Genomic DNA, 27,039 nt, shown 5'->3' on the forward strand with positions numbered 1-27,039 from the left:
GGAGCGATAAAATTAGAAAATTCGCAGGCGCTAGTTGGAATCGGTTGGCGCAGGACAGGGGTAATTGGAGATCGCAGGGAGAGGCCTTCGTCCTGCAGTGGACATAAAACAGGCTGATGATGATGATATCGAAATTTCGTTGTATTGAAATTTGACCTTTTATGCAAATAAGTAGAGTCGCCGATCGATGTTACACGGAAAGGGGCTGCAGAAAATTTTAAAAAAAGCAAATTTGGATGAGAAAGCAATTCATTTTGATGAATCCGAGAGTCTGCGACGAATGATGCGGTTTCATGCCACGTCGACGATATCTTCACGAAGGCGGTACGAATCAAGCGAAGCCAACCACGCTTTTGCGTTCACTCTGCCCCCGCGGCTGACGGCGTCGCCCGCACTGGAACTACACTATCATGAACAGCACCGGCAGCGGGGAGCGAATGGTTCGTCTGCCTCTCGCTCCAGAGCGTCACCGAAACTCGAGATTACGCAACCTTCAATACTTAACATGCGGGAAGACAGCTTACATGATTCCACGCCGATTCGGCACGCTCACTCTGTGCACACGCGGCAGATTACCTCTAAAGCAGCGTGCGCGGCTGCGTATGCGCTCAGCCGCGCTTACAGCGATGCGCAGCAATGGCCGTGACGCACGCCAGAAATCACGAAGCGCCAACTTACTGCCTCTGCCCCTCGCGTGCGCTTGATCGGAGAATTTCCGAGTCAGCCGAGGTGAACGGACGTGTCGTCAGCGCGCTCCGTAACCACCGAGACGACGCGACCTTCACCGACCGCCCTTGCCCGGGCCGCTATCGTCGGGAGTCATATGGGAAGCGGCCTTCTCGCCGTTTCCCACCGACCACCTTTTTGAAGACTTTGCCTACGCGGGAGCTGCGTTCCGCGCAACGCCTGCTGTCGACGCCGCCCGATTTTGCCGCCTACGTCGATACAGCTCACACGCAGACACCTCCATCAGCCCTGCCGAGCTTGAAGCTGACTCACGCTGGGTCCGTGCCGTGAAAGCACACCGTGCAGCCGCGGCCCACCAGCCCGTCGTCTCGCCACCGCCTGCCTCGCCACCATCCAAGACTGCCTGCACTACCACTCTCCGTCGTCACGCTCCCCTACCTCGCCTCCCAGTGGAGGACTTCAAGATCGTCTACAGACCGGGAGGAGGGCTTGACCTCCGCACAACCACTAACGGAGCCCTGCTCCAAATCCTTTGCACTCGTGCGACCATCGACTACGCCAGCGCACGCACCGCCGACCGTGTACGGATAAATCCGTACAACAACTCCCTTACTGTCAGCACCCCATCTGAGCCGCGCGCTCGCCTCTACCTCCGAGTCTCGGAACTCCGCCTGGATGCCATATCTTACCCCCTGCGTGCCTACATGGCCGCACCCGACAACGCCCTCCGCGGCATCATACACAACGCAGTGGACTCCCAAACCCAGGACGAGATCGTCCAAGACCTCCAGTCAATGAACGTGAACACCCCCTACGCCATCGCTGACGCACGCCAGATGAGGCGTTCACAATCCATCCTCATCACCTTTGTCGGCACTTCTACTCTTCCCTCCACCATCGTCTTCAACTGCGGGGTCTACCGCTGCCACCCGTTCCGCCCGAGAGCCGAGGCCTGCACGAACTGCTGGGCTCCTGGCCACGTACCGAGCGGATGTCTGCACCAAGCCCAAGTCCGCCCTCTGTCACCGCTACGGCCAGGCCCACAAGCCAATCGAGCCCCCGGCCTGCGTCCCCTGCTGCATCCTGTGCAGGGGAGCCCACGTCACGGGCTCGCGCTCGTGCGGGCTCCGGTTCGAGCGGAACGGCCCGTCATCGCCCCCGGCCACCTCCAAGCACCAGCCTCCCCCACCAGCGCCGCCCATCGTGCCCATCCTCAAGACCTCCCGGCCTTCCCGTCCCCGCCGCCACTCTGTCTCCCGTTGGTGCCCAGTCTGCCAGCCGCCACCGCTCCGTCTCCTTCCCGCCTCTGCCTAGGTCCGAGGCGTCCACCGCCCCCGCCACCACCACCACATCACCGGTAAGCTGGCAACCGCAGCCTCACACGTCGGACCCCCAAACCGCGGCCCTCGAGGCCACTATCGCTGCCCAGCAGCTCCAAATTCAGGAGCTGTCACGCCAGCTGCAGGCCGCGCAAGTGCGTCTGTCCTCCCTCGCTCCTCCTCCTACTTCCCCAGCTCCCGCACCTCCACAGCCGCCGTCGCTAGCTGTGGAGAGAGAGGAGATTCTTGATGATGGGGAGGAAAGGTTGGGGTAAAGTGCAGCGCAGTAACTGTCTCTCAGCAGAGGACACCTCAACCGCGCTGCACAGGGGGTAGGGAATCTATGAATACGGCATCCTCGGCTGCATCATCGCGCGCCTCCTCTCCCAACCGCAGTCCCCCGCTCAAACGCCGATCACCTGCCTCCGACCCCGTCGCGCCCGAGCGTGATGTGATTCGCCAAACAACCTCCTTCTTGGAGGCGTTTGAGAAGCGCGTCATGGCCCGCTTTGCGCGACTTGAGGAGCGCGTCGCCAGTATCGACACCCGTGTGGCCGCCATCGAATCCCACCTTACCGCCCTAGACACCAGGGTCGCGGCCTTAGAGATCCGCCAAAGCGCGACTGAGGCCACCGTCGCACACCTGTCGCTCCCTGCCCCACTCACCCCGGCACCTACCCAAACTCTGTCGGGGGACTCCGCCATCCATCATGGCCAGACACCTCACGCGCCTGAATTTCTGGCAGTGGAACTGTCGGGGGTTCCGCAGCAAGCGGAACACCCTGCAGCTCCACCTCCAGAACACCCCTCCCGACACTCTCCCCTCCGTCCTAGCACTCCAGGAACCCCTAACTCCCGTGAAACTGCGCGACTACACCTCCTTCCATCCTTCTGAGGTCCACCCAAACGTTGCCACACTGGTGCAGCGCAACCTTGCTGCTGTGCAGCACCAGTTGGACGTTTCGGACTGTGCCCATCTCCTCCTTGAAATCCTTCCTCGCCGTCGCACTGAGACAAGCCTCTTTGTTCTCAATGTGTACAGTCCTCCCAAAGCCCCTTCAGCTCCTCTCCTCCTCGTCCTCCGCCGAGCGCTCTCCTGCGCTGGCCGCAATGCCCTGCTCGTTCTTGGCGACTTTAATGAACCACATACCAGCTGGCGCTACCCCCAGAACACTCGCAAAGGCCACTCACTCTGGACTTTCATCCACAACGAGTGCCTTTCGGTCCTTAATGACTTCGCTTGCCCCACCAGGATCGGATCTAGTGTTCAACAAGACACCAATCCGGACCTTACCCTCGCCAAAAATGTCGCCAATCCGACCTGGACTAATACAGGGGTCTTCCTCGGTAGCGATCACTACGTCCTCTGTACAACTTTCCCACTCCCCTCCCTTGCTCGCGCCTCTACTCGTCTCACCCAGATAGTCGACTGGGACCGCTTTCGCTCTACTCGTCTCTCTACTTCCTCCTCTGCTCCTATCACCGATCTCTCTGCCTGGACTGAGACCCTTTTGGCGGACGTCCACATTGCCACATCCACACTCCCTACAGCACCACACTCCACTACGGCAGACAGCCGTCTGCTGCACCTTTGGGAGGTCTATCACGCTGTCCACCGCCGGTGGCAGGCTCAGAAATACAATTGCCGCCTGCGCCTCCGTTTGGCCCGACTCGCGTTGGACATGGAGGAGCACTGCGCCTCTCTCGTTAGACAACAGTGGGGCCAGACCTGCGACCGCATGGCAGGCAACCTGGGCCTCCGCGACACGTGGTCGCTTCTCAGGGTGCTGCTAGACCCTACACACACTAAAGCTTCCCAGCGCAAGGATATCTCCCATCTCCTTCATTCCTCCCCACTCACCGATACTGACTTCCTGGCGGCCCTCCGGGACCACTACCTCTGCACCGACCTACCTACTCCGCTTCCCACCTACTCCGGCTCCCCAAACCCTGACCTTGAGGCAGACATCTCCGTGGGCGAGGTTCGTGCGGCGCTACTCACACTCCGCACCACCTCGGCCCCGGGGGCGGACCGCATCACTAACAAGGTACTCCGCAACCTAGACACCCCCTCCCTCGAAGCCCTTACTGATCTCCTCAATACACATTGGCAGGCTGGCACTCTTCCATCCTCCTGGACCCATGCACGTGTCTCATTCATCCCCAAACCCGGCAAACCTATTGCCCTCGAACACCTCCGCCCCATCTCTCTCACCTGTCTCGGCAAGCTGTTCGAGCATGTCATCCTGGCCCGCCTCCAGACCTATCTGAATGATCATGACTTTTATCCGGACTCCATGTTCGGTTTTCGTCCCCAGCTGTCCACCCAGGATGTCATGCTCCAACTTTCCGAGGATGTCCTACACCCCTCCCACCACAAACGCACTCGAGCTATCCTGGCGCTGGACCTTACTAAAGCATTCGACAATGTACACCACACCGCCATCCTGGACGCTCTCTCCTCCCTCCATGTCGGACCCCGTGTCCATGCTTACGTCACTGCGTTCCTCGCCCACCGCACAGCCGAAATCTCATACGGCCCACTTTCTTCTCCTTCCTTCTCCCTTGGCAACAAGGGTACCCCCCAAGGCTCTGTCTTGTCCCCTCTTCTGTTCAACATCACCCTCTTCCCGCTGGCACGTGCTTTACGAGCTATCATGCTTACGAGCGAAACATGCTTTCTACGCCGATGACATCACCCTCTGGGTGACCACCGGCAATCTTGGCGACATGGAGACCGCTCTACAGGCAGGTGTGGACGCGGTAGCAGCTCACGCCCGGGCCATCGGGTTGAGCTGCTCCCCGACCAAATCGGAGCTTTTGCTCCTTCGGCCTGGGCGGATGGCCCCCCTGTCGCCTTCTCCACTCACCGTCTACCTTGACGGCACACCCATTCCTCTCGTCTCTACCCTCCGCATCCTCGGACTCTTTCTTCAGTCCAATGGCAAGCACACCAACCTCATCACCCGACTCACAAACACTGTACACCACTGTCCGCCTCATACGCCGCATTGCAAACCGCCACCACGGCATGCGCGAACACGACCTCCGCCGCCTGGTCCAGGCCTTTGTTCTCAGCCGCTTCATTTATTCTCTTCCGTATCTCTACCTTTCTCGTACCGAGGAAGACAAAGTCAACAGCCTCATTCGCCACGCATATAAGTCAGCCCTGTCCCCACATCTACGTTGACGGCTCGGTTACTGTCGATGGGCGTCCACAACTCCCTGACGGAGCTGACGGAGGCCCATCGCACGGCCCAGCTCCTCCGTCTCTCCCGCACCCGCCCGGGTCGCGCACTTCTCTCTCCTCTTATTCCTCTTCCCACATCACTGCCCATCCCTTCCCATGTCTTCCCCCTCCTAACCGTTAATTCCCTCCCTAAAAATATGCATCCCGAACACCACCCCTCCCGTAGGGCAGCGCGAGCCTCCGCGCTCTGGCGTCAGTACGAACGGCAGGCCGCCGTGGCTTACGTAGATGCTGCCCCGTACCGCCGCTACCCAGCACATGCCCTTGCCGTCACTGACAATTCTCTCCGACCCACTCTTACTGCCTCAGTCTACACTTCTACCTCTGTCGAGGCCGAGGAGGCAGCTATTGCCCTTGCCATCACGCAAACCTCCGCGAAGTACATCTTCAGCGACTCCAAACCTGCGGTCTACAACTACGCGGTTGGACGGGTGGCACACCCGGCCATCGGAATCTTGCGTTCCGATACCGTTCCCTCTCGCCCCATCCAAATCATCTGGGTGCCCGCTCACGCGGCCCATCCTGGTAACGAGGCGGCCAATTCCATCGCTCGAGATTCGACTGACCGAGCAAGCCCGTCCCCGCCGGGAATGGATACGCGCGACGCGCTCCTCACGTACCGCGATATCACGCAGCACTATCGCCTCTCTCGTCTCACCTTCCCCCCTCCGCACCAATCCCTTTCCCAGACCCACCAACACTTATGGCGCCACCTTCAGGCCCATACCTATCGTACTCCCGCACGTCTTGCCCTCTTCCACCCCGGGACGCACTCGCCGGCTTGCCGCTTATGTGACGGCTCCCGCGCCGATTATGCTCACGTCCTATTCTCCTGCCCGGCACACTTGCCCCCTGCCTCTTGGCGCCTAAGCAATCCGCAGCAGTGGGAGGCTGCTTTGTCCAGCACCGAGCCGGATATCCAACTGCGGCTGGTGAACTGGCCGGAGGACGTCGCGACTAGGCATGGCCTGGACGCCACAACCGGCAGCCTGAAGGCCGCCCACAACGCTGCTTTTTAATTTTTTAATTTGTTTTTACTTTTGGCCTTCTCACCAATAAAAGTTTTTCACCACCACCGCTTGATCGCGTTACCGCGAACGAACACCCCTCCTTCTCTTTTCTATTCCCTTCCCTTTGCTCGCGCGAGAAGGCGGCCCCGTGCGTGACGCCACCATCTTTCATTCTAACCCTCGCACCTAAAGCACAAGGTGCGCGGGGCGCGATAGGATCTTATCGCACGTGGACACATGATGCTACTTCACTTAGGCGGTCGCTCTTGTCGCGCCCGCGCGCGATTTCATAGGTGTTTGCAAGCAGTCCCTTGTAATTCAATCCTTTGACCATCTGCGTCGGCGGAAGTTTCCATTTATTGTCTCGGCATTCCTTTGCTGCGGAAGCGGAATTTCGTTACATTGAAATCGTATACAAACAAACGTCGTTATATTGAGGTTCTAATTACATGGTGTTCTATGAACAAGAGGTTATGAAAAGTTAAATACTACTTCGTCATATCGAGAATTTCGTTATACTGAGGTTTAACTCTCTCTCTCTTATATATATATAAAGGTAAGACTTATTGTGCTGCAGGATATACAAGACTTTGAAGATCATAGTCTGATACGAAAAACGAACAAGGCCCAGCTGCATCTGAAACATTATACCATGCTAAGTCACATATTCATATCGACTTATACTGGTTGTGGGGATCTTAAAAGAAAAAGCTTACTTAGAGCTGAAATTCGTGACTGTGGAATATACAGAAGGTGCAGGCAATCTAAGGAAGAACCTGTTATTTTATTGTATGGCGAGAGCGCTACTGGTATGAGGTTTGAAGAAGGTATGAACCGGACACACCTTTCTAAGTGCTCATACCAATAGTGCTGCCGCCATACAATGAATGTACACCAACTCGCCCCTTTTTTTCAATTCTGATGCAGTTATCTTAAGCCCAAGTTCATACCTGTGGTCTCTACACCGGGTGTACAATTCAGTCTGAAAAATGCCGAGCGAGTGCACATGCATATGCATATAGAGGATGTCTCAGCTAACTGTAACCAGAGTTGAAGAATATGTGAATGCCATGTAGCTTGACAGAACCAAGGTAATGTTTGTCGTCGCTTGGAGATACTCAAATAATTCTTTTCATTCTGCCTAATTAGGTAATAAGTCTAAATGATGAACTCTCAAATATAATCAGATGAAAAGTGTCGATGATAAACTTGTACAGCAACATGAAAAACTCCCGATACAGCTTTCTGTTGCTTAATGCGTGCTATATAAAAGTGTTTTTCCAAATGTGAAAGAAGCCCATAAATACACGCTAAGTGCCTCAAGTGGTCAGCCGCGCGGCAATTTTGCGTGCATTTGTGGGCTTCTTTCACACTCAGAAAAACACTTATGTAGCAGTTATTGAGCAACAGAAAGCTGTATCAGGAGTTTTTCATGTCACTCTACAATTTTCTCATTGACACTTTTCATCTAATTATAATATTCGAGAAGTTCATTAATTAAGTAAGACTAATTACCTAATTAGGCACAATTTTAAAAATTGAGTATCTCCAAGTGATGGCAAACAACATTACCTTGGTAGTGTCCAGCTACGTGGCATTCGCATACTTTTAAACTCTGGCTAAAGTTAGCTGGGACACCCTGTATATGCGCTTTGTATGTATACATGCACACTTTAATTTCTTTGCAATACCAAACAGACTCATCTAAGGGCAGCACCCATCTAAGGACCGCGCCCCCAACTTGGCAGCCCAAAATTGGGGAAAAAATTTCCAGTGGAGAAGCAATTGCATTCGCTGCCTCGATGCCGTGCGCGCTCTGCGTACTTCCACGTGCCACTACTGGATGGCGAGAGCTGCGTACTGGCCTCTGATGTGATGGTATGTTCGGGGATCTGGAGTGCGCACAAGTCGCCGGCTGCGGCAACACCATTTTGACCAACATATTCAATCCCATGTAAAAAATAATAACTTTTGATGGCAATAATGCAAGGCTGTCATGAAGACAGCCACCATCATCACATTTTCAAATTCTTGAGTAATTATACTGCACTGAATCAAAAGGTATACCTAACTATCATTGTTCCTTCTGGTTTCTGTGTTCAGCATCGTGGCACATCAGAAGGGCTTGAAAGCACATCTACGAGGGAGGACCCTCCTAAAAAATTACTGCAGTAATTATACTGCAGTAAGTTGACACATCACAAGTCAGTAGCCAAGCCAATGCCACTGTAGAATGTCTAACAGGTCTGTGTTCACAGCTGTACCAACTGTTGTCATGATACTTTTATGAAACTATGACAGCTTATCTGCCTGAACTTGTCCTTTCTCCTTGAAAAAACAAGCACAAAACACTAGCAATGATTTAAATTACATTTTTGGAGCAGGCGCTCAGCTGTACACGAGTTTTTGACTGGTTCGGGTGGTTTCAAAAGGAGAAATAATTGTTAAAGGACACAAAGGTCAATTCTAAAAATACCATTCCAAACTAAAATAACATTCCAGAAACCTCAGAGTGCTTGTTTTGTGCAAAGAAAAAAACTAAGAGAAAATCGCGTCTGAAGGGCCTGCCGACCTTTATCGAAATTCAAATTGCCCGCCCCCGAGCGGGGAGTGGCGACATTGTATACGCTATCTCCACTCTTTACTGCCATCGGCGAGTAAAATGGTGCACGACAGACTCTGTTCTTTTACCTGAAATGGAAATGTGCGGCCATGGAGAAACAGAGCGAAGACAGTGTTGGATTCACCACTGCAGCTACTCTTGGTCAAGTGGCATGGACCATTCGGGCACGCCGCATTAACTGCTATTTGCAGTTTGTGCAAGTTTACCAGCCAGAAAACCAGCGCAGTACTATGAGATAACGAAATACTGAAGTGCGAAAGCACGGGTGGCATAGAGCCTAGCGAATACTAAACCTTTAGACCGTCCTCGTCAAGCGTAACGTCGAGTTTTTTTATAATATTGAATAGAACTGGACAGGTAGCATTTTATTCCATCTTATAATGCAATGCATTGATCTTTTTATTACGAGTGGTTGAGCAGTAGTGACAGAATTATAAAGAGGAGTGCCTATGTCATCGAGCTAGTACTTTAATGTCTGGGGGGAGTCTCGAATCATGCCCCCCCCCCCCCCATGCATTTACCTCAATTTCCCAATTACTGAAACTCTGTTCACAATAATAATGATACCTTAGATGTTCCGGAGAATTAATTTATCACTTTAGCTTGACCTAATATTTGGCCCTTTAGCCATCCTCATTTTGCCTGACCTCCAATCAGTCGTACCTACGAGACTGTTGAAAAGGTTCAACAAAAAGTTAAGGGTTTTGCCAGGCAACTGACAAGATTTCAGAAGCTGCTCGTTTGAGTGGGAACTCTTGCGAGTAAATTTTGAACATGGACTTCGACCTGAGATGTTTGTGCACACAGAAGAAAAAATACAAAAACAAGAAACATGTGTTTGATTTTATGCTAGTATTTGATAAAACACATCAAAAGTCACTGAAACAGTCTTATTTTCGAATATAATCACAGGCTATGAAAGCTGGTGCTATGGGTATGAGCCTAAATGAAAACAGGTTTCAGTTAATTGAAGATACCTTTTTCACAAAGACTGAAAGAAATAGAAAGGCAACAAGTGCACTCAAGTGAAGACCATGGTCACTATTTCCTTTTTTTTGTGCTCTGGCTGTTGTGGAATTGTGCAGGGGAGAATAGGTTCCTCCTGCACAAAATCAATCAGCAATTTTACTTTGAGGTGTTGAGGTGATGGAAAGAGAATGTGCAAGGAAAACTGCGTAATGTTGTGGAACCTGGGCGAGTGGTTTCTCCATCACGACAGCACCCCAGCTCACACTGCTTTGTCTGTGGCATGGTAATTAGCATCTCAGGGATGAGCTGGCATTCCCCACCCATCCTATTCACCAAACCTAACTCCCTGTGCTTTCATTATATTTTTTTCCTTCTTCCAAAGAAGAAAATTAAAGGCAGGAGATTTGCCCCTATGTGTGAGGTGAAGACACCTTTACAGAGGCCACTCAGCAGTGTTAGGCTTGAGGAGTTCCACAGTTGCTTCAAAGAAGAAAGAAAAGGTTGGACAAGTGCATTCATTCCTACGGAGTTTTTGAAGAGAACTAGACAGCAATTATAGGGACACTCCATGTGAATTTATTTGCCGTCGCATTGATGTTCTGTATTGTTATGTTTGGCATATTAGCTGAAGAGCGGAGGCCGGAGTCATTGCGGTATCAGCATCAAATGACATTCCACTGAGTCAGCATGGACACTGAGATGCTGACAAATTTGGCATTCCTACAAGAGGGTGCATCTCTATTCCTGCCTAGCGACTTGCCCGTGACGTCACTGTGAAGCAGTCTTTGGAGGCATCTGTTATTCAAGCTGTGGGCTAATGGTTGAAAAAGCAAAAAATGGGTGCATGCATATTCAGCAAGCTGCCCAAGCCGACTGCATTCAAGAGGCTGCTAATTACCAACGCTAAGTGTTGTGCATCGTGCCAACCCACCAAGCTAGTCAAGAAGAGGGTGGGAGTTTCGGGGAGCGGCTTTCATTCTGGCAGCTTGAGTTTTTCACCTCCCCTAGCCATCACTGGGACAATGAGTACAGTGTATTTGCTTCTTCCTTTCCACAATCATCTTAGGCACAGTGTATGTGCTTTGTTTTGACCTTCTCTTCCTCACCTCCTAACGTCATAACTCATCACAAAGAAGTAACTCTCATCATAAAAGCACAGACAATGATGCGGGCCTGCTCAGCCTCTGTGTGATGCCCTGATGGTGTGAGCCAGTTTTCGGTTTCAAGACGCACTGGCGGTGTAGGCAAAGGCGCGACGTGTGCGACAGCCAACTCTGTGACCACCATACTCAAATCTAACATTATAATGTCCAAGTGCGAAAAGACCTTGTCAAACTCCACACGCCGTATGCTGTAGGTGTGAGAGAAAGCGTGTGAGGGTGAGTCGAGAAAGAATGGTGCCTTGATGTGTGCTGTCTTCCCGTGCGCTGAGTGTTTGAGGTGCGCAAGGTAGAGGGGAGAGAGAGAGAGAGTGAGAGGGTGGGGGGGGCAAGTGCTTGCTGGAGAGACTAGAGAGGAAGGTGAGCAAGGCATCACTTCTATCCCAACAGTGGCTATGCATGGCAGTTCGTGCAACTCACCATGTGCACAGCCTGCACACCCTATCTTGCAGGTAATCTCCAGCAAGTGCACAGGCAAGGCAAGCCAAGATGGTTTTTCATTTCATATGCGCCGTCTTCTCACGTGCCTAGTACCTGGAGGTCGCGTAACCTCAAATTTTGGGGATGCATTGAAGCGAAAGGCAGCACGAAGCGTTTGCCCCCCTCTATTTATACTCTTCATCACGCCAGTGTTGTGACAGCGAGTGTTCGTTGTTGACAACGGGGGCACCATGCTTGTTAATTTATTTAGTAAGCGAATGTTTACTCCAGATTATGCGGCCAATGAAGCTATGATCCTTACTTTACGTTGTCTAATAGTTTGTTATCCCTATCAATACTTCACCTTATGGGTGAAACTGCTTTGGTCCAGCCTCGTATTACTGCATAAATTGCAGTAATGTCCTAGAGGACTCAGTTCGAGTATAAACCTAGTGTAAGGCTGTGGTGTAATCCCCAAAGTACACACTTCAGATAATTCTTTAGAATGAAAGTTATTCATGTTACTCGCGTAGTAAGCATGAGGTAAATTTCTTCACAAATTCATTATGGTGCACCGATCGTATGCTGTAGTTTTTCACCGTTACTCTGGTCAAGAATGTGTGAAAATCTACGCAACTCATTGTCTTGGGCAGAGTTCTAGAGATTAAGTGCTAGCTCCCCTGCCAAGTCTGGTTGAGCACAATACTAACCGGTGTGCACTGGTGCAATTTTATGGCATTTTTGTGCCGCATAGACCTTTTTTTTCTTTTATAAAAAATCGCTACAAGAAGCACACCCCACAGCAAAAATCTCAATTTGATGTAACTTCCAATTCCATAAACTTCCTAATTGGCATTTGGACAATAATAATTAGTGTTACGTCATTGAGCAAAATAAGCGCAGAAGGAAACAATGTGGACAGGACAGACACCAATTTCCTTCCACCCTTATTCTGCTCAACGTTACAACTTGATGCACCAACTGGCCCATCAGTCAATGATCCTCGTAATTAATGGCAGTTCAACACAACTATGGACAGTATACCCTTAGTTTTGTTTACGTGAATGACCGTGTTTTTTTTTTAAACCGTAAGTGCATGTAGCTGAGGTACCCTTGCACATAAATATAAAACAATAAAACTCGCAATGCTCAAAAATGTCATCAGAATAGATGTCCATACCTTAATTGGTCGTTTTGTATTGGGCTGTTTTATCCGAAGCCAAAGGAGCCCACCCACAGACAGCATTATAAACATGGCCTCACTAAAGGCAGTGTATGTTATTAGAACAAACACGTCAGTGTTTGTCAGGTACAGCAGGCTGAGAAGGCACTGAAAGTGTAGAAAAAAATCTTATTTAGACATGTTGAACAACTCGAGGAAAAAGAAGAGCTAGCTAATGAGAACAGCTTGAGATTCTGAGTTGGGGGAGCACTATCCCTGCTTATGTCTGCAGCTTGGGAGAACCAGCGCAAGACAAAAAGAAACACTGGTCTTATCCAGTCCCGTTTCTCCGAAGCACCACATATGAATAGCGGCAATGCATTATTAATTTATGCTAAAATGAAAATACTTGCCATCCCACTAATAAAACAGCTCAATATAACTGCAGTTTCGCAAATAATTAACAGAGGCACACACACCAAAGCTTTCCATGCGTTACATCCCCCTCCCAAATGAATAATTATTTCAGTAGCTGCGAGTATTCAGCCACAGCTGAAGAGTAAATCCAACATTGGCCTTGCACTTTCATAGAGGGTGTTGCAAATTATGAGAACCACAATTTATGAGCCACAAAAAAAAAAAGCTATCCTGAAAGAAAAAATAACTGATGAACATGACATGCATTCATGAAACCTCATTTACTTAATTCTACTGCTTTCATGAATAAAATGGGAAGTGGAACAACAGAGAAAGAAGACAACACATACTTTTTGTCGTCTAGTTGAGCTGCACATTTTAATCCCGAATTCAAACCAACTAGCCCACAAAATGCTTTAGCAAAATCTGTTGCTTTATAAGCATTCAATGTTCAATCAATGAACTTTTCAAGAAAGACATGACTGCATGCAAAGAGCTAAAGGACTAAGAAAGCATATAGTGTGAACTGCTCCAATTCAAAAAAGTAGGTGCACTATAAAACCAAATGCAGAAAAGGCTGATACAAATGAGGACTGCATGTAAGGAAGGTCACTTCAACAGACATTTAAGCAGTTTCTTGAAGCTGTGTGCCACATTTTGACATCTAATCTAGTCAGAAATACATTACAGGCTTTTACTAAATGAGGTACCTCCAAAAAACCTAGTTAAAAATGTGTTTACAATCCAGCCATACCTTCATGAAAACTATAAAAAATGATGCAACTTGTAACTTTGCCAGGAATATAAGTTAACACTAACCAAGAAGACTAGGCTGGGAGCTGGTGTAAAGTGGGACACATTGATCATTGCAAGGCAAGTAGGCAGGTGTCCCTGTCTTGCACCTACAAAAAATAACCTGAAAGAAAAAGTAATCTGAGGTCAAAGACAATAGACAACGTACACATGGTAATGCTAAGTAACTAGGAAAAAATTTGGTTTATGCTCTAGATATTTCATAAATGACCACTCCACTACATAATTTCATGTAGAATAGAGGAACCACAAAACAGAAGACCGGTCTGTGCAGAGCACTTACCAGACAAAACACAATGGTGAAAGAAGAGCACAGCAGTATTACCTATGGGTATGGGTGTAGTGCAGCTGCACAAGCATTGTCCCGATATTTATGTGATGCACAATTGATATTGCAAAATACTCCCTTCTTGCAGGACAACCGGTTGCAAGACTGCATGCAGCCATTAAAACTTTCTTTATATCTTGGCTGTGACAATATTTATCTGTGATGCCACTAAAAGGCATCAGTCTGCATATATTCTGGCTTGTGTATTGGGTTGTTACAAGTAGGGTTCAATGTTTTCAGTTTTGATTTTCCCAAAATTCAGCCAACTTTCTTTTAGTCTATTACTATCTGAAATTTTTTTCTTCTCTTTTATAATGTATTCTTCTAGATGACCTTCCATTGCCATCTTTGGGCAAAAAATTTTTCGTGTCGAACTTCCTGTTTCATTTTTTTTTTTCTGGTAAATATCTGGCTCACTAATTTTTTTCATGCTGAAACATGCTATATGACTGCTCATCCAGCTGATTAATGCTGCAGTTACAGGCAATACAGAGAATAAAAAATTTCTGAGAAGCACTCTAGTAAGAGCACAATGCCACACAGTGATCAGACTATGTATCAATTAGTACAGTGCATTTGATACTAGAGCACAAATAGAAGTAGACTTTATTTGTAATTATTTGTAACATACAGATGGCTTAAGCTTTCAACGACAATACCAGAAAAAAGATTACCAGATAGACACCTCTGTTAACATTAGTGAACTTGCCCAATTCATTCACTGCAGCGCAAAGACTGCAAGGACCCGGGCCACAGCTCCCCTGATCTCTCTGCATATACCCCTCCTGGCTTGTTTTTTGTTGCAGCAGCAGGCAAAATGAACGGAAAGAATAAAAAGTAAGGATTGCTCGGGCAGCAGGCGGACACATGACCTTGATCTTGATCTCACCAGGCGCCTTGATTAGGGTACATGTAGGCTCACAGATGCACGCCAAGCACCAGATTAGCTCTCTGGTAAATTTGCTTTAACAAAGCTTCAACAAAGACACTCCCTCACCAGAACGGGAATTGGCCTCCCTGGTGCAGTATTTGGCCACTACCTCCCGAATGATTCCTACAATTAACCCATGGCCCTCAGTCCCCAGCAGCTGTGGAGCACCTGACCAAGGCGGCGGTCAGACCTGTAATGCAGCAGAGGGTGCTAAGAATCTCTGTGTCCGGACAGGCCGCCAATGGAAACTGACCCTGTCAACCTTTAATTGCTGAACTCTGTCGAGTGAGGCTACCTTAGCAGGACTCTGAGGACCTATCAGACATTGTTTGGTATATCATCGGCCTTAGTAAGATTAGAAGAACTGGTGAGGCTTATACATTGCTGAACAACGGACATGTCCTTTGCTATGGAGGTCTCGCAGATAAGAAGCAATATGGGGTAGGATTCCTAATCCATAATGGCATAGCAGGCAACATTGACAAATTCTACAGCATTAATGAGAGGGTATCTATAGTCGTAATCAAACTTAATAAGAGGTATAGGTTAAAGGTAGTATAAGCCTACGCTCTAACATCTAATCATGATGATGACAAAGTAGATCAGTTTTATGAAGATGTTGAATTAGCAATGAGAAAAGTGCAAACTCAATATACTATAGTAATGGGTGGCTTCAATGCAAAAGTGAGGAAAAAGCAGGCTGGTGAACAAGCAAATGGCAAATACTGCGTCGATTCTAGGAACTTTAGAGGAGAGATGCTGGTAGGATTCGCAGAAAGAAATAAGCTTTGAATAATGAACACCTTTTTTCAAGAAGCGTAGTAACAGAAAGTGGACCTGGAAAAGCCGTAATGGTGAAACAAGAAATGACATTGACTTCATACTTTCTGCTGATCCCAGCATAGTGCAGGATGTAGAAGTGACATGTAGGATAAAGTGCAGTGATCATAGGTTAGTGAGAGCTAGGATTCACCTCAATTTGAAGAGAGAAAGTGTAAAATTGGTCAAGAAGAAACAGGTCAACCTAGAGGCAGTAAGGGTAAAAGCAGACGAATTCAGGCTGGTACTTGCAAACAAATATGCAGCCTTAGAACAGACCCATGAAGATGACATAGAGGTAAAGAATGAAACCGTTAAGTAGGCTGGCTACAAAGGCAGCAATTGAAGTGGGAGGCAAGACACCAAGGCAATCAGTAGGCAAGCTCTCCGAAGTAACAAAGGACCTAATAAAGAAACGACAAAGAATGAAAGTGTCCAACTCAAGAGATAAAATTCGCGAAACTATCAAAACTGAACTAAAAGGTGAAAATTAGTGATATTCAAAACCATAATGTGAGAAAGACTGAAGAAGCTGTAAAAAAATGGATGCAGCCTGAAATCAGTAAGAAAGAAACTTAACATAGGAGAAACCAAGACGTATGTTCTGAAAGATAAGCAGGGTAATATCATTAGCAATCTCAAAGATATAGTAAAAGCAGCGGAAGAATTCTATACTGACCCGTAAAGTACCCAGAGGAGTCTGGATACCTCAATTAGAAACAGTAATGAACAGGATACAGAAACTCCACCTATAGCTAGTGATGAGGTCAGAAGGGCCTTGCAAGAAATGAAACGAGGAAGAGCGGCAGGAGAAGATGGAATAACAGTGGATTTAAGCAAAGATGGAGGAGTGACGCTTGCAGCGTCACTACAGCATTAATGAAAAGTTATAAGTAATTAAATAAAATATGTCATTTTATGATAAGAGTAATTCTGACTTTCATATTTTCGCATTTCATTACAATCTAAAGGTTACTCTATTAGCAGCAAGCAATTTGTTGCATTTAGTTTTGAATAAGCAACTTTACGTACCTTCACCAGCCAAGTTAAGCCATGTTAGGCCTTTGAGCCAGGAAATCGACAATAGAATTTGGTATCAGTGGCGTATAATGAATCAATCTTTACACGTAACGCAAAGGCGATAACTGCAGTCACTTGTTAACTTCACAGGTTACCACGAATCAAGCCCAGTTTGGTGCTAGGTTAGAGCAGTCACTTCGATGGGTGCCGCCATGTTCGTTGACGCGAAGCCTTTGGGTCAGCTTTTGGGGCTCCCGCTAAATCAGTGAAATAGCGTGCCCGACGCAAAACCCAAACGCAGTTTGCATCTCACGCATGTGCAGTGGCTTTGACGTTATTTCTTTGGGGCCCCAATACGTTTGGGTCCCCTATTCTATAACTCTCTGCTGAATACCTTAGAGAATGCTGATCCCGAGGTATGATGTACAAGTCTGTGCACCTGTGTTTCTGTACATGTGGTATGCATTTATGTAGGTACAGTGCTCACGGAATGAAATGCATCAATTTAGGGCTAACTAATGCGCACAGTTTTTTCACCAGCAGCAGTTCATGTCACATCGACGTAATTTTGGCACATACACTCAGATTGGAGTCCACGTCACCTTTGGTGACCAGATTCCTAGCTATATGGCATGGTACTTTGCACATATTCAGGGTTCTACTAAATGCCCCCAGTCTTGTTTCGTTCTGTGAGCACTTTACATTTGTGGACGACAATCTGTAATTATGCAGACATTGAAGCAAAGCACATTAGTACCAAGTAGACCAGAAAAATGTGGCATTTCTCAAGTTTGCTATCTACAGCCTTAGTACAGCTTTAGAGAAATATTTAGGCAGAACTCCTATAATATCCTTGTCTGTTTCGAATAACGTCAAGTAAAAAGATCAAGACAAGATTTATTACAAACGCCCATCAGCTTTGGGTGTTTTGAATCAATAAAGTTAGAATGGCTGTTTTCTAAAATATGTGTGCTGTTTCCATGATAACATCCCTACTTATCTTGGGAACATCGAAATTTCATTAAATTTTAAAACAGACTGTTCAAATGTTGAAACATTTACGATTGAAGTAAGCACAGAAAGCAAAAGCCTGCATCATTAATTTCCTGCGAGTACAAGGTGCAGTGCAGGAGCAAAGGGAAATTCAAAAGTGAAGCAATTGCAATGGTCACAGAACTATTTCCTGATGGAATCGGTATTGTGCCAAATGCTATTTTTCTATTCTTAGGTTTCTGTCAGATGGTAAGTGAATTTTTCTCTATGTGTTAATTACTGAGAAATAAAATGAAATTCTCCATTTATTACATTAAAAGCAGCAACCAAAATTGGGGCTGTGGCCATGTCTTGTCAATTCGAACACTTCAGTTTCTGGCCTAGAATGCCCACAAAGTTTGCACATTTATTTTGACAAGTCTTGGGCAAGAAGAAAATACCATTAAGCAAACAACATTGTAAATACGGTCTGTTTTCCCATGTGGTGATGTGAAGTATTCAAACTCAACAAAATCGAGGAAAGCTGTATGGCATCTTTAGGTCATTCTTCTCTAGCACTAAATCAGTCTGAACACTCAAATGGACAGCTCTCCTGCTGCATCTTCCCAGCAGAAATCCTGAAGAGCAAATGCACTCAAGCCGAAATCTCCTATGGGGCTCTGTATCCACATGGCTGTCAGGATCTAAATCCAGCTTTTAATGTAGCAAAAGCTGCTTAGACAGCTTTTGATACCTACGTCTTCTTGCATAATACTAATCAGTTTATGGCAGACGAATATGTGCCATCCATGCAGGCAAACAGAAATGAACGACAACAAAATATTTTGGCACCCGTAAAGCATGAAAACTTGACAAGTGCTCAGGAACACATAGTCAAACAGTCAAACGATTAACTCACTGAAGCTTAGCGCCAACGAAATTTTAAAAATAAATATGACAAGTTCACTACCCTTGCATTGTAGCAGTTAAGGAGCCCCTATGTGATATTGTTTAAATGAATGAGAAGGAAGGGGATTAACTGAGGGGCCCGATTCTTTATTAGTCATATCATAAGAAGCCAACAAACATTGACACCAATTACAACATAGGAGAAATTACTAGTGCTTAATAAATGAAATAAAGAAACAATAAATTAATGGAAATGAAAGTGGATGAAAAAACAACTTGCCACAGGTGGGGACCGAACACACAACTATTGACCAGTCGCCTTCACCCAAAAAGATCACGTTCTCGTGACGCCTGCGGCAGAAAGGACGTTCCACGTCCGCCGCCAAGGTCTGCGAGGGGTGGCGCTGGCTAACACTCCCAGGGTTCTACAAGGAAGCATAAATACCCAAGAAAGTGGATGGGGAAATGGCGCCACGGTAGCTCAATTTGGTAGAGCATCGCACGCGAAATGCGAAGGTTGTGGGTTCGGTCCCCACCTGCGGCAAGTTGTTTGTTCATCCACTTTCATTTCCATTAATTTATGGTTATCTTATTTCATTTATTAAGCACAAGTAATTTCCCCTATGTTGTCCTTGGTGTCAGTGTTTGCTGGCTTCTTACGATATTGTTTAAATGGTGATTTATAAGGGTTTTCTACATAAGAATTGAAGTCAAACTTTCTGTAAATGGCCAGTAGTCAATGCTTCATATATGCGAATCACAATGTCCTCGTCAAAAAGTATTTCAGAATTAAAGTGAATTAATGGTTTAATTTGCTGTTATTCAAAACAAATATGCATTATGGGAAAAGTGTCAATTTTTGTAGCACCTCTCTGAAACCACATTTAACCATTCAACTTACCGAGAGGATGCAAATATTCCACCATTGAGGCCTCCAAATGTAGAAAGTGCCACAGAGACTGGCATAATCCACGACATCACACCAAGAACTTTCTCCCCAAATGTCTGCAATGCAAACACCAGTACAAAAGTTAAGGTTTTTACATCACTATAACTTCTATTACGCCTATAAAAGCAGGAACATAAACAATACCCTTTGTTTATCTTGTTCCCCAGCTGCTTGTCTGTCCACACAGAATTTATGAAGTCATGCATAAATTAGGTTTGTCCGCATAACAAATTATACACTAAATGACTAGAATAATCGTATTTCAAAATAGATATCAAGCAAACTGCGACATAAAAAAATGTTCAAAAAATATTTGCAACAGTTATACCCAGATGCTACTGTTGTGAATACAATGAAAATGTTCCGAAGCAAATATATGTGCACAAGGCCTTAACAAATATAAATGCGCACATTCTAACAAAGCAGTGACCACGTTGAAAAGCTGTAACTACACTTTTCCACAAACACTCACTGCCAGACAGATGGTGACAAACAACTCTAAAGAGATGAATGAACTGTTCACATAATCGTTAACTAGACGAATTAGAACATTTCCTGTTTATTTTAGCCTTATCATTGTTGTGATCTACAGGGTTTTAAGCATTATTTTATTTTTAGCCTTGAGAAAATAACTTCATAGACTGGTTACTGGTATTTTGTTTCAATTTTACACAATTTTTCATTTCTGCTCAGAGGAAATGAAAAACCTGCGTTCCTATAAATTATGCAATGCCATGCGCAGTACATATGACATATCTTGAGCTGACAAGCACAGGCAACATCCTCACGAAAATCCTAGGACATGTCTGATGCCTACTTTCCTACAGAGACAACAGAGATTCACGTGCAAGGCAATGGTTGCATATAAAATTGGGCAACAAGTGCACTTACCACAGCCACGGCATTTGCTGACTGAACTTCATCAGCAGTGAGGACAACAAAGTAGGACACATTGGCAAGGAGGTATATGATTGTCACCATGGGTAATGAAATGTAGATAGCAAATGGCAAGTTCCTGTGGAAACAAAACATTTGAGCATTGAAGCACGGTGAAGACGCACATATAATTAAGTGATGGTTTTATGTTGCATAGCAGCACCAGAACTAAACAGCGCAAGGTAGCAGACATGTCTTCTTCAAATAAATAAAAACGAAGATAGTACGACAGCACAGACTATAATGAAAATTTAGAAGCTGCATTGAACACAGCCCGAGCCTTTCAAACAGTGTCACAATGAATTACTAACTAGCTAATCAGCCTGTCTTACTACAACAGCAGCTGATTGAATCACTAAAACAATTTTTAAAGTTGTTTGTCAAACACAGGAGTTGCCATGGCCTCCTTACTGACATCTCCAATATTCTGAATACATTGGTCTTTTAAGGCCATTTTCACTTTGCAGGACTAGAGGATGTCTTATCATTGGCAACATTAACATTTTCCTCTAATATTCATACACACCCAAATGATGTATAAAAACAATCAATGGTAAGAGCGCCAGGCTCAAATGAAACAAGAAAATGTAAGCACATACCTAAAAGGGTTCTTCAATTCCTCAGTTACAAAGTTCAAGTAGTTCCTAGAAAATGAAAAAGAAAAGGAAAACACCACGACAATGCCATGAACAAGCAATTTCTTATTAATGAAAGGAATCAAACATTGACAGCACAATGTAGGCTGAAAAGACTAAAAAGTAGACACCAAATACAACATCCAGTTTTTTTTAATAAGAAGTAAGCTTCCTAGCACAATGCTTAGCTTTTACAAGAAAATTTGAATGTTCCCCAAAAGCCTAAAAAGTGAGTACAAATAAAACCTCACCCTTTCAATGTGTTGCAATAACATGGTTTGGCCGTAAGTTAAACGCCGTTATAATGAAGTGCTTGGGGCCTCCAGAATAATTCGGTACACAGGTCACTTCATTGTAAAGGTTGCCTATCGGAGCACTCGCAATAGAACTGGGATAGAATTATTCCTTCATTATACAGGTCATTTCGTTATAGAGGCATTCAACTATATTTCTTTAAAAACTCACTACCAAGGTTGTATCAAGAACACAATTTAACAATAAACCACAGATGAAAATATTCACTTCAGAATATTGGCACAACATTTTAAAGGAGTACCGACACAAATTTCGAAGTCCAGACAGCCTGTGAAATCGATTCCGGTAGACACACACACATCTACAAAATATCAGTGGCAAATGGCAAATGCCTTTTTAAGCATCCTAGAGCATAACAACCACTCTACGTCACAAGTTTGTGTTGGCTACCCTGATCCTTGTATGTGCTCTTGCTCGTCCCACGACCTAGCCCTTTATTGCCGCCCTCCCAGTCTTCCTCAGTTGTTAGTCGTAGTGGGATGCTCTCTGTGTCACTGCAACGGTTTCTGTCATGCTTGTTGAAATCTCCCACACTATCTGCATTGACTTGCTGCCCTGACCAAGCACAATATGCAAGTACAGCATGATGTCAGTTGCATGTTGCATCATTGACTTGCGCCCAACACATTCAGGGCTGGGTATATGCAGAAGCGGACAGAGTTTCTGCATGCCAGTGGACGCAAGGAGTGGACCCCACTGAACAGCTGCATTTGCTCCCCTCATTTCGAGCATAGAAGAAAAAAAAAACTGATTTTACGCTTACCTCTACTTTGCCTCACTGAAAATTTCCAGAAAGGTCACATTTAATTGTCTGGGTGGCTCATCAAAACACACGATAATCTTGCCCAATTTTTAAAAAATATATATGATGCCTTCATCTATGGGGAAACCAACTGTTGCCAAGACGGCGCTAGCATGGACCTATGTCGAAGCCTATCTGCAGCTGCTAAAAGCAAAGCAGTCATTCCAGCAGGGTTGCCATGTGGGAAGGGCAGTTAGCTTGAAGATGTCTATGCCAAAAAGTGATCGGCCATGCCTAGTATGGCGACGACTCCCATCAGCAGAAAATTGTCACTGCTAGACCACAAACCAAGGACAACGAGGACAGAGACGACATGGCGCAGTACGTGCGCACATAGATGAAAAAAAAACAATTAGCAACAACAAATCTTACACGTCAATGTTCGCGTCACAGTTTTGTGCAATCATGTGACTAGCTGCATTTACAAATCTACTGTTCCCTTTCATGGCTCTGACATCGAAACTTGGGCTAGTCGCAATAAAGAAGGCATTAAATAATTAACCATCATGTGCTGAAGCAAACAAGGTTTCACGTCATAATAACTGGGTGATTGGCTACTTATTACAACAGAAAAGACAAGATACAAAATGTTTGTGTCAGTGCTCTTTTAAGGCATGAAATAGAATAGCACAACAGTGTTTAACAAGAACCAATCAGCTTCCCTTACAGATTGGATTTCGCAGTTTGTAAAAGCAGCTTTACAATCAAACACACAAACAAAATTTGCTTTACTCCAAACCACATGGCAACAGATATCTTGAATTCAATGCCATGAATGTGAATGCATTTGAATGCGTAGACGATTCATTCAGCTTACCATCCTGCGTAGGAAAAGAGACCAGAATAAAATGACAAGCAAATGAGCCCAGGATCCGTAGTTGTCCCTTCAAACATGTTCCGGAGGTTTCCTATGTTACCTGAAACACACGAAAAATAGGAAGTAAATGCTAGTGTAAAGAAAATTATAATAAGCCAGTGCACCTATAAATGCAAAACAAGTACCACCAAAAGCTGTTGAAGAATGAAGCAAATTTAAGATTCATGACAAAGAGGTCAGCACAAGCATTTCAGCATGTGGCAACACTTTGCAAGAAACACCAACGGCACTGCCTCATACTTAGCATTGCCCGTCTGCTATCTGTTACTCCTGAACAGCACAATGAGCCAGCTATTCCATTCCATTCGCGAGGACAGCACAGGTACACATCACATGACTTTGATCCTGTCAAAATAGTTTGATAAACTGCATTTTTGGAAGAACCAGCAATATGCAAAGCTTCATGAAAGTACTATACTGCAAAGGTTGCCATCAATAACTGCACATGTTTGTGGCTTGATGAAAATAAAAGCTGCACAAAAAAAGGGACAGAAAAGAAAGGAAAGAAAGAAAGGAAGGAACATGTACAGCAAAGAAGACACCTATCCCACAACTACATAATTAAACTCTGCGGCCTAATGCGTCAAATCCATGATCTGATTATGAAGCACGCTGTAGTGACGGCTCCAGATTATTTTTACCACATGTGGTTATCTAATGTGCACTCAATGCACAGTTACGAGCACTGTTAAACTTCGCCTCCATCAAGCGGCCGAGATCAAATCTGCGGCCTCGAGTGAGCTCAACAGCGCAACATCGTAGCCGCTAGACTAAAGTGGCTGGTCTACCTCACAAGAAGAAAACATGCATGTTTGACATATATATTGTACAGCTACATTAGCGCCAGCAGTTAAAAACTCATTCACAGTTCAAAAGACCAAAAATAAACCTGCCTGACACAATGAAAGCAAACTGTTTTAAATGGTACTAGACAAATATTTAGAGAACGCTAGTAAGTAGGACACTAGAAATTATGTAATAATAATAATAATAATAATAATAATAATAATAATAATAATTTAAGGAGCTAAACATAAGGGTTTGTATAAAGGGCACATGTAGAGCCACTACTCAGCATAAACAACTTCAACATTTACCAAATATACAATGGATACGATAAATTCGGATTTAAAAAATATGTTTTTACGTGCTAAACCACTTTCTGATTATGAGGTACACCATAGTGGGGGCCTCCGGAAATTTGGACCACCTGGGGTTCTTTAACATGCACCTAAATCTAAGTACATGGGTGTTTTCGCATTTCACCCCCATCGAAATGTGGCCGCCGTGGCCGGGATTCGATCCTGCAACCTCGTGCTTAGCAGCCCAACCAACACCATAGCCACTAGCAACCAGGGCGGGTCAACAAATGCGGATATCTCCTATGCGAGTATTACAGAAGCTCTAACAACAGTGACTCACAAATAAGGGGAGGCAATGGGGGGTTGTAAAAGAATAATATAGTATTATATATTTATATATATACCAGGTGTGTCAGTGAACACTCAAAAATTTTTAACAATTTCCAGTTGCATCACTAAGTTTTTAGCTAATTACCTTATGGCACACATTGCAATTTACCTCCCTGCCTTTCTCTCATTTGCATCTCTCTCTCTCTCTCTCTGCAATTTACAAATTCTAGCCAGGGAGTCCACAAGGCAGATCCACTTAGAATGAATTCTCAGGATGACACTTATTTCAAGATAATAATTCTCAAACTGCGGAGAAATGCATTGGCATTCCAGTTACTTTAGTGCTTCAATGCATGTTAAGAAAGTAAGTGGAACAACAGTGCATTTTTACTGCAAGCTTAACAGCGCACATATCGTAAATTGTGCCATCCACACAATAATTTTCAAGTGGATATGCCTTGCAGTCTCACCCACTAGAATTTGTAAATTGCACAATGTGTCATAAGGTAGTTAGAGTAGACTGGCTCATGGACTAGAATTGTGCTATCTGCCACAGGCAATACTTAAAAAATGTTGAAAGTGTTTGCTGAAACACCCTGTATTTTGGATCACTCTGACAAAGCCTGGTCCACCAGCCAATTACACATTGGTAAACAAGAATTTTCATATGCGTGTCCTTCTCTTCACTGCATGTGTGTGTGTCCGCGCATACGCCAAAACTTCCAAAGCCTCCCCAGAGATGGTTTCCAAACAACCCATAAGCGTACTGAGCTGCTCTTGCTGCAGAAGTTTGTTGTGTGCTTAACTTGCTTTTTATCAAAGGAGCCTTGCGATACTTCCCTTTGATAATAATAGTTGCCACAATGCACTCACTTGCTCTGTTCTTAGCAAGTGTGTTCTGGAAGAGGCACATTGTAGAATGACTTCATTCTTCCTTCCTGCCCGTCCAGCGCGCCCGCGATCGGGCCGGCAGACTAGATCTGTCAGTCCCGTCGTGGAATTAACCGGGTGCGCGTTTTATCGCGTTTTGCTGGACCATATAAAAGTTTATTCACTCACTCACTCATTCATTCTTCCTCTAAAGGGGCTGTCTACCATTGAGATGTATCTAGATTGTGGTGGAAATGAGAAGATTATGTGTCATATTGATGGAAACGAGCATGCTTTTATTCCATAAACAAGGAAATATATTTTTAATTTGGCTCCAAAAGTGGTGCAAGGACAACATGTGGCATCGCCCAATGGTGAAACAGTGCAACCAATTCGTGTATCGTCACGTAACCAAAAAGCCATGCAGGGAGTTATTTCGCTTAGATACAACATTGTATTGTCTGAAATTGTATTTTACGTGCTTCTGTTTGCTTTTATTTATGCGAGAGAGTACTTTCTTGTTTCCAGCTAGTGCGTGTTGAAAAATGGCACCGCCTAGTGCAAACGAACGGCGTTAGGGTGATTGGAGTGGTGCATTGACGCGTGGCCTCCGAGATTGCTCGCACATCTAGTATCAGTGTTGTCGGCATCAGTACACAAATTTGAAGGGACTGACAACCAATTTTCATGGTACCCACTTTTTTTTGGGTGTGTGTGCAATGGAAAGCTTACCAGTCAGAATGTCTAATCATGAAATGCTAATGTGGAAAACGCCGTGGAACATTTTTTATCAGAATTTTTCGATCTGCAGTGAGGATATAGTCGTTCAGTGGAAGCGTGCTGAAGACAGTGATAGGCAAGCGCGATAGCAATTCTACGCTGGCATTTGTTGGAGGCAGACGACAAGTGTGGCCGTGTTGTAACAAAGTATGATTTTGTTTATGAAGTTGATGTTCCTGCCATTCATGTTTTCTGAATTGTTAAATTGTTTATACGATGATAACTACGTGTTTTCGTGGTTTCCTGTCCAATTACTTTGGTATTTAACCAGTCAACATGAAGCTAATTGGATCAAAACGAAACAATTCCTTTACACATGATATGGAGTTCAGCGTGTTGCCATAGCCGAGCATGTGTTTTGATTTCCAAAGCATAGAATAATTCGCGAGTGTCTAATGATATAACAACTGCAATTTTAAGCAATAATTATGATGTACTTAATAACAGTTGACTTACGTATAGTAATCTTGTAGAATACATCTGAAGTACCAAGATTTCACCACCAGGTCTCGCCAGTTACTTGTTTTTGAGACTTTCTTTGCCCATTTAAAATTATAATTCCTACTTAAATCGCAAACAGCATGATGAATTCTATCACTACAAATGGTGATCATTTCATTTCCATCAACATCTCACAACACATTCTGGCCAGTT

General features: G+C 45.4%; 1 protein-coding gene across 2 annotated transcripts in view; it reads right to left on the reverse strand.

The window, feature by feature from the left end:
• mnd (L-type amino acid transporter minidiscs) overlaps positions 1 to 27,039 on the reverse strand; it is a 127,287-nt gene that overhangs the window by 43,554 nt on the left and 56,694 nt on the right. For both annotated transcript variants that reach the window (XM_050195000.3, XM_050194999.3), the window contains exons 3-8: positions 23,264 to 23,363; positions 21,294 to 21,338; positions 20,650 to 20,773; positions 19,711 to 19,814; positions 13,837 to 13,933; positions 12,619 to 12,768 (exon numbers count right to left, since the gene is read on the reverse strand). In XM_050195000.3, coding sequence (XP_050050957.2) covers positions 12,619 to 12,768; positions 13,837 to 13,933; positions 19,711 to 19,814; positions 20,650 to 20,773; positions 21,294 to 21,338; positions 23,264 to 23,363 — 620 coding nt within the window. The remainder of the gene's footprint in view (positions 1 to 12,618; positions 12,769 to 13,836; positions 13,934 to 19,710; positions 19,815 to 20,649; positions 20,774 to 21,293; positions 21,339 to 23,263; positions 23,364 to 27,039) is intronic.

This window comes from Dermacentor andersoni, chromosome 1 (genome assembly GCF_023375885.2).
Source record: "Dermacentor andersoni chromosome 1, qqDerAnde1_hic_scaffold, whole genome shotgun sequence".
NCBI classification, from domain to species: domain Eukaryota; kingdom Metazoa; phylum Arthropoda; class Arachnida; order Ixodida; family Ixodidae; genus Dermacentor; species Dermacentor andersoni.